This window comes from Balaenoptera physalus, assembly GCF_965194825.1.
Source record: "Balaenoptera physalus genome assembly, chromosome: 20".
Classification (NCBI taxonomy): Eukaryota; Metazoa; Chordata; class Mammalia; order Artiodactyla; family Balaenopteridae; genus Balaenoptera; species Balaenoptera physalus.
In genome coordinates, this window is record NC_138901.1 from 61,686,238 (window position 1) to 61,698,621 (window position 12,384).

At 47.0% G+C, this 12,384-nt stretch overlaps 1 protein-coding gene across 4 annotated transcripts in view; it reads left to right on the top strand.

The window, feature by feature from the left end:
- The window catches only part of LOC309650253 (heparan sulfate glucosamine 3-O-sulfotransferase 3B1), a 40,256-nt gene that overhangs the window by 5,290 nt on the left and 22,582 nt on the right, over positions 1–12,384 (top strand). Inside the window, exon 2 of one of the 4 annotated variants that reach the window (XM_082441425.1) lies at positions 12,178–12,334. The exons of 1 other annotated variant lie outside the window; for it this stretch is intronic. In XM_082441425.1, the coding sequence (XP_082297551.1) occupies positions 12,178–12,334 (157 nt within the window). Of the gene's footprint in view, positions 1–12,177; positions 12,335–12,384 lie in introns of those variants that run through there. 2 more of the 4 variants (XM_082441427.1, XM_082441428.1) reach the window with 2 other exon arrangements.

Below are 12,384 nucleotides of genomic sequence, written 5' to 3' on the forward strand. Positions count from 1 at the left end.
TTTCAAGTTTTACAGGATTAGCAGATTTAATCCTCATTACCATCCTGTGAAGTAGGTACTTTTACAGATGAAGAAGCACAGGCCCAGAGAGGTTAAGCAACTGGCCCAGGATCTCACAGGTAGAAAGTGGCAAAGCTGATACACCAACCCAGGCAGTCCTGCTCCACAGGTCACTCTGGGCCATTCTCCCTTGCTTAAATGACGGAACATGATGTTGGTCATATATGATGAATTCAAAACTGAGCTGTTAGGGTTTTTTTTGTGTTTTTGTTTTTTGGTGTTTTTTTTGAGTTTTCTATTACACCTCCAGTGACCTCAGTGAAGGTTGCTCACTTTGTCATTTACTTTAAAAGAAGACCAGCTCCAGAACAGGATAGTGAGGGCATCCAAAGTTAGTTTATAACCAGAGTGAGGATAATTACATCACCATGGCAGTTTCCTTTCTCTGCCTGCACAGGACAGTGAGAATCAATGGAGTCATTAAAATGACAAAAATATCCTCAAGTATAAAGGCTGAGAAAACATGGCAAGGGTCCCCACGGAGAGTAAATTTATTGTCTTCTATTTGTCCTTTTTAAGGCTGGGAGATATGGGAGAATACAGGGTTAAATGAGATGTTCCAAAAGCTCTTGGAATGAATTTATTCATTTAAAAAAGTACAGTGCTTCAAATCAAGACTGAAAACTTGTTTTTATTAACCAGAAGACAATTACAAAAATTACAACTAACACTTGGATAGAGCTCTTTAGAATTAGAATCTAAAACCCAGTAACTTATGAAATCTCTGTCTCAAAAGAGAACTTTCCCTACATTTTAAATTTAACAAATGCTGAGAAAACTAATTTCTCCCCTCTTTTCCTACTCTATTTCTAAAAACTTGGTGGCAAAGACTGTTTCAGTCTTCCCTAAGGGAAATTTAAGATAAGATCTGATTGGGGATAATCCTTTTTGAAGTAATTGCATTTTTTCAGTCCAGGAGTTTAAATCAAGTATGCAGCTCACTTCAGGCTGCTGGGTGAAGATCAAAAATCTACATTTATATGCAACAATTTGAAATACAAACCATCATGTTACAAAGCTGTCAAGATTTATTAGCAAGACAGTGTAGCATGTGTTGCACTCTGTTTTCAATTAGGCACCTAAATTAGACCATAAAATGGTTGATTAATCTTTTACAAGTTGAGGGGAAAATATAACATAAATTAACCTAATCATAAGTGTTTTCCCAGATGCTCTGAGTTAATAAAATAGTCAATATTAAATAGCAACCTATTTGTTTTAGGTGAATAAAATGCTGAAGTGCATGAATTAAATTACACTTATCTTCCAGATGATATGCTATTATTGAACAGGTCTCTAAAAATCAGGTTGCAGCCCATGTCTTAAAAAATAAATATCAAAATAGAATACTGCAATTTGACTAAGCTACTAAACTAGATTTTGCTTTTTTAATGGAGCCTGATTATTGAAAATTTACAATTTAATATAGACTAATATTTATAAAGGATATTTTTCCCAGCTAAAGTTGTACTACTTGCCATTTTAAAGTGAGCTGTCACAGCTTCTGTTTTTTTCTGGTTTGGTGTGTTTATTTTTTGTCTGAAGAAAAGCTTTTAGATAGTTTGAAAAATCAATATGTCACAAAAAACCTCATTTCAAATATCTATGCTGATGTACCTTTTTGTTGAAAACATTGTAGAACATAAGGTTTTCTGATTATATAAGATAAGCCTTTGAATCACTAAAATTATTTAGAATTAAAAGCACACCAGGAATTAAAAAAAAAAAATAAAGATTCATCAGTCGGTTAGTGTTATGAATCAGGGAAGTGGCATTTATTTAAAGCTTCAGGACTGAAATACGTGACCAAGGCTTCCTGCTCACCGCTTTCTATGTCAGTAGTTTTTCAATACTTTATGCTCTCAATTCTATGAACATGGAAATTAAGTTGATTGACAGAAACACAAAAAGTCCACTCTAAAAGGCACAGCATAATGAGCACTTCCTTTGCTGTGAATAGACTTAGTTTCCAGATAGGGTGCTACCTCTCTCTTTTAACAGTCAGTGATTTCAGACAGTACGGGAAATTTCAGTGCTAGGCTGTCGAGATAGTCAGGAATCCCAGCAAAATGAATTCCCCAAGTATGTGCCATATTTTCAAGGGTAATGAGTACAATATGCTACCTACCTCAAATGAAAACATTTACCATGACCGAAAAGAAATAAGATACTGATATCTTTGAAAACTATTCGGGAGTAGAGCATGAAACATTAAAAAAATATATATTTAAAAGATTACCTTGTTAGAGCTCTCCTATTCCTCTCAAACTATACCAAAATAAAACTAACATCAAATAAAACTGGTATTAGCATATGTTCCTTTCTCTTTCTGATTTTAGATTTGGGGAAAAGTTTAGGATGTGAGGAGCAGCAATTACTAGCCTACTAATGTGATAATACATAATTTTCATTCCAGCCAAGAGACTGTGTGAAAATACTGCTAGTGCTAATAATATCCCCCATTAATTTTCTCTGTACATAGATAAGAGTGACATTGGTTTCCTTTATATTATATCTGAAATTATTCCTTTAAATACACATTTCTGTGACTTGAAAAATATTAAAAATAGCCTAAGTTACTGGGGCATTAAGAAAATGTGCTTCATTTTGTCCTGGATGAAGCATTTTAAAATAGCAAAGTTGGAATGCAGTTTGTTGCCTCTCAAAGAGAGCTGCTTTTAAAAATTAGGAGTCCAGATCTGGGGAGAGGGAGCTGGTATAAAGAGTACTGCCAGCAAGGCATTTATATTTTCTACCTGCATTTTAAAAGTATGTATGTGTGTATACACATACGTATTCACTGTGACTTTAAGTTGATACATTTGTTACAGAACAGATAAACTCTTGGCATAAAATACTTTTGTCCCTAAGTACCTATAGCAAATGTGTTAAAATAAGACTCTGGTTTTGTAAATTGCGTTTCAGCCCAAGCTAGACTGTTTTGTGCCAAGGGGTCACTTTTAAACCCCTCTGACTAGATTGTGAATGATTCCATGTGCGTTCAGCAAGCAACTTGGGGGCACATGATTCAGAATCCCTGCTTTTTCCCCAGATCTTTGCCGCACAATACTTAACAGGGTTACACTTACTTAGAAACCCACAAAATGCTGAAAGATGGTTCTGGGCAATACGAAGCTTGGGGCAACAAATGGAGAGTGAAAAAAACCCGCACATACACAGTGGCTTAAGAGAAGTAGAAGAAGCAGATTTTTCACGCACACTCGACGTAATGAATGGGGGCAGGAGGGAGGCACTGGTGACAGAAGTGTCCAACATGGCCCAGCAGGCGCGACGGGCCACGTGTCTGCTCTCTGGCAGCCAGAGGGGCGTCCGCGCGGACCCCCGGCTCTGGAAGGGTGGGCGACGCGCACCCGAGGGCGCGGGACATGCTCCGCAGCGGGCATGCCTCGGGGACCAGTCAGCACGGCCCCTGGGTCGCGTGGGACCCCCGCATCTGGTCCGAGGAGGCAGATGGCGGTGCCGCCTCGTGTCGGGGGCGGGGCCAGCGGCCTGGCTGCCCCTCCGCTCCGCGGGTCGCCAGCCGCGACCACGTGACCAGCCGAGCCCCGCGCTCCCGCCTCACCTGTTGGGCGCAGCTGGGCCGGGCATCCCGCGCTCGCAGAGGGTGATGCCGGCGGGCCCGGCTCCGCGCTGATTGGCCCTAGCAGCTGTCAGGAGACCAATGGCAGCCCGTCTGCACGATGGCCCCGCCAGAGGGGCGGGCAGAGGGGCGCGCCCCGCCCGGGCCAGGCCGGGCTTCCCAGCTGCTGCGCATCCTTTCCGGGAGGCGAGCGGATGCTGAGCCGCTCTCCAAGGCCGGCTTATCTGCTGATCTCTGTGTCTCTTCTCTGAACGTTTGCCTCTGTGGGTGGAGCAGTGAGGACGGAGTCAGACTCTCCCGTCCCTGCAACCGTGGCGTCGGATGTGGGTCTGAATGAATGAATTCTTCAGAGCCGGATGTGGAAGCTTTGTCTTTTTAGGGTCTTATTTTGGGCGCGGAAGAGGGTGGGGTCAGTTTTCAATCAGCACGTTTCTTTTCTTTCTCCCCCTCCGCCCCTTAGCCCCCCTCCTCACCTTTTTCTCTTTTGCGGAAAGAAATATATAATCCTCAGTTCACCCACTTCTATAAAGGGTACTCAAAATGCGATTTAGCAAATTAAATAGATAACCCAAAATAGGTTAGTTCCCATAATGTGATCCGTTAAGTGACGGGATGAAGAGAAAAAGTGGGAAAGAGTCCGACGGATCGGAGAGGAGGGAAAGGAAAAGCAAATAATTCTCAGCCCCCTTCCGATTCCTGAATCTCCGCTCGACTGAGACCGGGGGCCCGTCCCTCCGCAGCCCGTCCCCGCTGCTCCCCTAGGGTCCTCGAAGACACGCACTCCCTGGGCGCCCGCCCTCCTTCCCTCTGCCCCTACCCAGCGTGGTAACGCATGGCTCCCGGGGCAACATGGAAGCCGCCTTTCTGCTCCCCCAGCTTGGGGGAGGGGGCACTGACCAGCTGACCCTCCCCTAGTGCTGTCCAGGCAGAATCCCAGCCCGAAAATGCCTCTTCTCGGGGTGGGCTTTACGGGGTGGCGTTGAGAGTTCTGCTGTGGATTTGGATGAGGCGGCCTTGTCCAACGGAAGTTTTTTCGGAGGTGCAGGAGATGACCTGTCTTAAAAGGGCAGGAAGCTCACTTAAGATATTGCTTGTTGCTGCAGGAGATGTTGAAGAAATGCAGGATTTGGTCCCCATGTTCATTAAAGTAGTCTCCCTGGGGGAGACGACACACCCAGCCAACAATTAGAGAACAGTAACCTCCAGATCACTCCTGGTGCCTGCCCCACCCCCCAGCGGAAAGGCGTCTCCCTCCCCGTCCTCACCCCTCTGGCTGGAAACCCGTCCTGGCTCAGCCCAACCATTCCTCTCACGTGTGCTGGTCCTTGGGTCCCTGGTGCCCTCCATCTGACTTCCAGCCTCCAGACACTTAGTATATGTTGGTGCTGCCAGTTAACACAGATACACAAAGAAGTAAACATCGTGTCCCACCGAAGAGCTTTTACAGATAGATGCCCAAATGTGTGTGGTAGGGGTGGGAGAGCAAGGTAGGGAGGTCTATCACTTTGTCATTGATTTGAAATACTTAATGGAGGAAGGGAAAGGTGACCAAAGTCTTTTTCTGTAGTCAGTCATTCTTATAAATCGCGTTGACCTTTTTTTTTTTTTTTTTTAACCTATTCCAGCAAGGATTTGTTGAGCACTTAGCTTTTAAAAATATATAAAGTTGGGCTTCCCTGGTGGCGCAGTGGTTGAGAATCCGCCTGCCAATGCAGGGGACACGGGTTCGAGCCCTGGTCTGGGAGGATCCCACATGCCGCGGAGCAACTGGGCCCGTGAGCCACAACTACTGAGCCTGCGCGTCTGGAGCCTGTGCTCCGCAACAAGAGAGGCCGCGAATAGTGAGAGGCCCCGCGCACCGCGATGAATAGTGGCCCCTGCTTGCCACAACTAGAGGAAGCCCTCTCATAGAAACGAAGACCCAACACAGCCTAAATAAATAAATAAATACTAAATTTATTTTAAAAAATATATATATAAAGTTTATTTTTTTAGAGCACTTTTAGATTCAAAGCAAAATTGAACAGAGTTCCCATATATGTCCTGCTTCTCACAGACACAGCTTCCCTGCTTTCAGCCTAAAGCCCCAGAGCCGCACATTTGTTACCATTGATGAACCTACACTGCTCACCTCTGTCGTCCGAAATCCATAGTTTACATCAGGGTTCACGCCTGATGTTACCCATCTTAGGGCTTTTGACAAATAAATAATGACACGTATCCATCATTATAGTGTCATACGGAAAGTATCATTGCCCTAAAAATGCCTTGTTTGAGCACTTACTTTTAGCAAGGGCTCTCCCGGGCAGCACTTGAGGTCCCAAGGAGGTTCAAGAGATGTGAACTTGTCCTTGAAGTGCCCCGTTAGTCGGTGAACTAAACTCTACAGGCTCAAAGAGGTCTCAAAGCAAGTCCGGCACTGGCTAAAGACAACCATTAGTCCTGCTGAACCACTAATACATCTAAAAACCATTTTAAGGAGATGAGAGTTCATGTGATAAAATATTCAATAGTCAAAATTAAGAAATGTGATTTTGTATTTTATTTTCCGGGAACCTTCCAGAGAGAGAGCTAAGGAGAAGAAGGAAGGAGAGGGAATGTCAGTTTCTAGGTGATGTAATAGGAAAAAAGATAGCTCCGCCTTAGCGAGTGAGGCCTGTGGTGTGCAGGCCAGTGGCCAGCGTGCATTTCATCTTAGCAGTGATACTTCCTGTGTGATTTTCCGCATTCTGCAGAGGAGGAAAGGGGAGCTCACAGAGATGGCCAAGGTCATACAGCTGTATCTGTAGGTGGCTTAGCCTCCTGAACCCAGTGCCTCCCTGAGGGCCCTTCAAACTCTACAACATGGAGCTTCTCTCCGTGGCTGAAATGTGACATGATGTTCCTTCTGGACCAGTTTAAGCCATGTCTTTTGTTGTTTCTTTCCTCCCCCGAAACACAGACTTTTCCATATAAAATATCCCCAAGATTATAGTTTTTTCTCTCTTTTTCTGTCCCAACTTACACTCACTCTCTGCCCCGTCTCTGTTGCAAGGATGTCTGCACTGAGGCTGGTAGTTTTCATGCCCATCACCCCTGCACCGACCCGGGGCTCTGGCATCATCCCTGGAGCCCTTCCTCCCGCGATGGGATCTGTATATTTGATGCCCCTTTTCTGACCTCAGCTCCCTCCATCTCCTCGTCTGCCAGCCCATCTCTCCTCTCGCCTGTCACTGGAAGCCACCCTGCCATGAGCAGGACACTCAGATTCTTAGTTCTCAAGATGATACTGAAACCCTCTCCACTCACTTTGTATGGTCTCTTCATCTGCTGTGTCATCTGACACCCTAAACACCCTCTCCCCCCGCTGTGCAGACACCCACTTTGGTAGTGTCCCCAGCAGCTGGCAGGAGAAGGTCTTATCCCAGAGCAGCCCTGGCCCACTGAGTTCCTACCCTCGCCCAGAACTCGGACCTTATAGCTCGCCAACCCTGCTGGTCACCAGCCCTGACCCATGCCAGGAGCCCCGTGTGCGCTGGTCCTTATGATGATGTCCTCTAACTTCAGGCATCGGTTAACATGTCTCTCCACACATAGGGAGAAACTCCAGACAAATCGCAGCATCTGTAGGAATTCCACTGGTTCAATCACCTCTCGGTGTGGCCTTAATTTCTACTTTGCCCAAGACTTCCCTCCATCATTTCCAGGAAGTGCTGTATTCTCTCTTTTCTATATTATTTGAAGAAAATACAGACCATATTATTTTACCTATATATCTGGCCTATATGTATGTATTTTAGTAAAGTTTTATTCACATGCCTATAAAAAAGTGTACCAATCAGAAGTGTGCACCCTGATGAAGTTTCACAGCCCGCATCCCCATGTAACAGGCGTTCCAGAGTCCCCAGAGCCGTGCCTAAGATCCCTTCCAAATACCGTCCCTGTCCCAAGGATAACCACTCTCCTACCTTTTACCACCACGGATTAGTTTGCCTATTGTTGGACTTAATATAAATGAAATCCTTGACTGAATATTGGTAAGGTGTTAAAAACATGCAAATTCATTGCCAATATTGACAGATTTGGAGATTTCACATACAAGTGCAGATTTTCTGGGGTTTTTTAAATTTGTATTTTATATTGGAGTATAGTTGATTAACAATGTTGTGTTAGTTTCAGGCATACGGCAAAGTGATTCAGTTATATACATGTATCTGTTCTTTTTAAAATTCTTTTCCCATTTAAGTTATTACAGATTATTGAGCGGAGTTCCCTGTGCTCTATAGTAGGTCCTTGGATTTTTAATATAGCAGGGTGTACATGTCAATCCCAAACTCCCTAACTATCCCTCCTCCCTGCCACCCACCCGCCACCCCGATTTTCTTTTTTTGATAAGGGATCTGACAGTTCTAGGCCTGCCTTTCTCATGGCAGCAGCTGGCTGGGGCTGGAGAACAGCTGTGTCTGACCGGGGGCATCTTCTCTTCCTTGGACACAGTTTCCACTGTTCCTTATTGTCTCACACTTGGCCTGCTTCACTCATTTGTCACCTGCCTGGTCCAGCTCAATGCCAGACAGTGGGGGGCTACAACCTGTCCCCCCTTCCTTCAGGTGTGTGCTGTTTCAGGATTGAATTTCCTCATGGACATTCTCGTCCGATGTTGGCATTAGCCTCTTTTCGACTTGACTTAGTTTTCATTTTACACCTCTGTAGGGGTCCTGGGAGAGGAAGCACGGAGCTCTGTTGGCTGGGTGCCATTTCGAGTCAGAATCACCATCATCAATGATTTTTAATGGATGTTTCTCCTATTTACAATTTTTTTTTAGTTCTTTAACAGACTCTACTTCCTTGTGGCCTCCTCTTGTCGGCAACCCTTAGGGTCAGCTCCTTGCTACGGACACTCTGTGACCTCGAGCAAGTCATTTTATCTCTTTGGTGTCAACACCCACGCTGATCTATCCCCTGCCCTGTGAGTTCATTGATCAGGGCCTTGGATTTTGTAGCCAAAGGACTTATAATAGCTTTAAACGCCTACTCTCAGGCCTTATCTTTATCTCCTCGAGGACCCTTGGCAGGTGGTCCACAGATCACACTTTGAGAAGCGCTGTCTCAAGTTTCTTCAGTGGAAGAAAGTTCTGAAAGATTAATAGGTGATGTAGAAAAAATGGTTCCATGTTAGCACATTAAAGGCCCTGATAAGTACTGTAACCAAAGAAAACCCCCCAAATCTGTTTAATTGTGTTGAACCTAGCATTTCCCCCGAGTACAGAATCCTCTTTTCTTTCAATGCCGACTGATAACCCGAGGAGGGGTGTTTGTCGAATGCCGGTGTGGGGCACGTTATCAGAACAGGTCTCCAAGGTCACTTGCAGTTCAAGAGTTTGACCCCTGACCCTGGGCTCTGTCTCTCCACCTTTACCCCTTGGAACAGGCCTCCCCTTCTTTTTTTTTTTTTTTTTGGCCGCTCGGCATGTGGGATCTTAGTTCCCGGACCAGGGATTGAATACTCACCCCCTGCGGTGGAAGCGCAGAGTCTTAACCACTGGACCGCCAGGGAAGTCCCAGCCGCCCCTTCTTATTGGGAGTTAGATCCCATACTTGTGCCACTGGGACATCACCTCAAATGTATTGTGTCTGCACCCCCTTTGCTCCTGGGATGATGGGTGAGAATTTCAAGCTGGGTCTTGCTACGAGCTTCTTTAGCTGGGCTTCCACCGTTGCTCCCTCAGCAGGCTAATTGCCGGTTCAGCTTTCCAAGAAGATTATTATGTCTCTTTTCAAAGGTAAGCACTCGCCTCTGTGCTGTTTGTATGGAGCAGGATGTCTGATGATGCTGGATAAAGGGGCCAAGCTGTTTTGCACCCTGCCTGGTCCAGGGTCGCCCCCGTGGTCTGTACGCGTGTTATCATCACACCAGGCTGACTGCTCGCCCTGCACGGAATCCTGAGAAATTACAGCAGGGCCGCGAAGAAACATTGGCAGCCTTGAGCTGCAAACAAAGCCAATCGCTTTTTTTTTTTTTTTTAAACATGCATTTCCCCCTCTTTGTGTCGGGGCCAAGGGGGGACACTTGAAAAGTGTTCTTTAGTTTTACAGCACCGGAAACGAAGGAAACTTTCAGATTAGGTGTCGCTGGGAAAGGAGATGAGTGGAACCTTTTACAGAGAGAGGTGGGGGATTAGTTTACCTGTTTGTACAAAACTTAAGTTACAGGAGAATCTGGATTTCCCCTCCACGCACTCTGCTTGCTCGAACGATCTTGTTATCTCCTGACACACTTAGCAAGGACCCTTCCTCGTATTTGGCGAAATCCGAACTCCTGTTTGTGTGGCCCCCTCACCTCGCTTCTGGGTCTGGGGGTGTGTCTGGCTAAGGTGTTTCCCACGGTCTGGAGGTGAACAGTTTCACACCAGAGTGGGGTCCTGGATGGTGTACTCTCGACTAGTTTTTCATTCTTATCACACTTCCTCTCCTATAAAGTTACGTATCTTTTACCAGGACACTTAATACCCACCTTCTCTTCCTACGGGGCCTGTGAACGTCAGGCAGTAACGACGCGGCCTTCTCGCCAAGTCGTGACCAGAGCGTCTAGATGGCGGTCCTAATGGGATACCGTGGAGTCTACCGTTCCTTCCTCCGTGATTTAATTTCATCCACCAGACAGTCTGGAACAACTGGGATGGGCCAAGCAGTATGAAAGCACTTGGGAGAATCAGATATTAACCCGTTATCAGGCGCCTCAAGGAGCTCACGATCTTGCTCAAGGGGCCATAGTGAGAGATAATATAGAACAAAGTGAGAAATGCCATGGGAGCAGAGAGAAGGGGGCCCAAAGGGGAGAGGTCACTGTTGAGCTGGGCTTTGACGTATGGATAGGAGTTGGCTGGCTGATTGTCCCAGAAAGCTGATAAAAGGATTCAGAGCAGAGCAGCTCTGTGGGAAAGGCCCAGAGCAAGGCCTGGCCAAGTGATGGGGACATGCGGGGGCATGGGGAGAGGGCCCAGGAGGCCAGCTCGGAGGTGGAATGTTATGTTGAGGATGGGTCTTCAGCTCACTGGAAGATTTTTGGGGCAGCAGAGCCTCCCATACTGAAGAAATTCAGACGTGACATGAATTATGCGTTTGAATCATATGAATGTATTTTTGAGGAAAAGGAAATGGTTCGGTCTTTCCAAGGCAGAGAAAGCAAGAAAACGTATAGATGGTTTTCTGGTGTGATCAACACCCAGCCCCACTGGATGGTTTCTATGAGGCTCTTGGAATTCCAGGACAAGCATGTGTCCCCATGGTGCTCAGGAGAAGGGACAGGCCACGCCTCCTCACTCGTGACAGAACCCACACACCCCTCTTCCCTGTTGCCTCTCTGGGTGACTTGAATGACTGTCCCACAGGGCTTTGGGGGAAAGAGAGCCCTTCTTCCCAGGTCCCAGCTGGGCTCCGGATGCCGGTAAGAAGCAGATGGCCACAGCCTGCAGGCAGGGCCACCTGCCTCCTCCTCTGGTCCCTAGTTCTGCTGGGGGTCGGGGAGAGCCCTGTCATTCCTCTGGGGGGGGACTTCTGAGCGAGCAGAGGAAGCCAGGGGAGAAAGATGCCCGTGGCCCCCACTCCCTGGGGCTGACCCTGGCCACTGTCTCAGAATCCGGGGCAAGTTGAGAGAAGCACGCTGGGCTCCCGGTTGCCAGCATCCCCAGAGCGGTTTAATTCTAGTCCCATCACTCACCGTGGAGGAACTCAGTTAAGCTTGGGAGCCTCCCATGTTAGCTTATAGAAGTGGTGGCATTTACTGATCCATCCCGGCTTAGAACTGCATTTCCCTTAGATCCGGGGGCTACTTCTGTTTAGAAGAAACAGATCCGAGAGGCCGAGGGGTGAGCTCAGGAGAGCCCGGCTAAGGGCTCCCGGTTAGGGGGCTGCCAGTGTGAGCGGGGGTGGGCCCTGTGCACTGGGCCTGTCTCTCCCCATCTGTCCCCTCTGGTGGAATGTTCTGTCACTCACATTTTTAGGGTTGTTTTCTTCCAGTCCCAGCTGGAAACAGAAGTACGGAACAGGCTCTTGGCTTTTTTTGTGTTCTGTTAAAGGAGCATTTGCCAGGGAGAAACGTGTGCCAGCTTCTTCGAGACTTAAGCTTGCATTCATTTTGAGGCCTCTGATCAAAGCCACCTCATCTTACCCCCGATGGTGTCTTTGGGAGATGTTGGTTGGGGGGGATGGGAAGTGCAAGGGCATGGCACCTGTGGGTGTGCGTCCTCTGTGGTTGCTCAGCCCCCAGCTGTGTTGGGGGACGGGCCCCAGGAGCTGGAGCTGTGGACCCAGCACTAGTGGACCCAGCGGTCTGGGCTGCAGGTAAAGATGCTCCCCACCTGACTGCACCATTCAGGTTCAGCGGTGTGCTTGGGTTAGTCAGTCCCACTTATTTTTATTGCACGTGACCTCCGTAGAGAATTTTCCAGCTGCTGGTTGCTTGTCAGTTACATTCTAATTTAGATTTGATGCTGTTTTGTCTTCATAGTAAAATCCTTTGTCTTTTCTCTACTCAGTGGAGCCTATCAAGAGGACAACCTGGGGGAAACAGACATTATGGACACCCCTGGGGATTGTGTCCATTGGAAACCAGCAGCGAGGACAGAGAATTGGGGACGAATCCAGTTGATTTCACTCAGCTCGTGGTGTCCCTGGACTACAATGGCCACTGATGTCAGTTTTGCTTCTTAGAGTTACATACTGATTTTGTCAATTAATTGAGC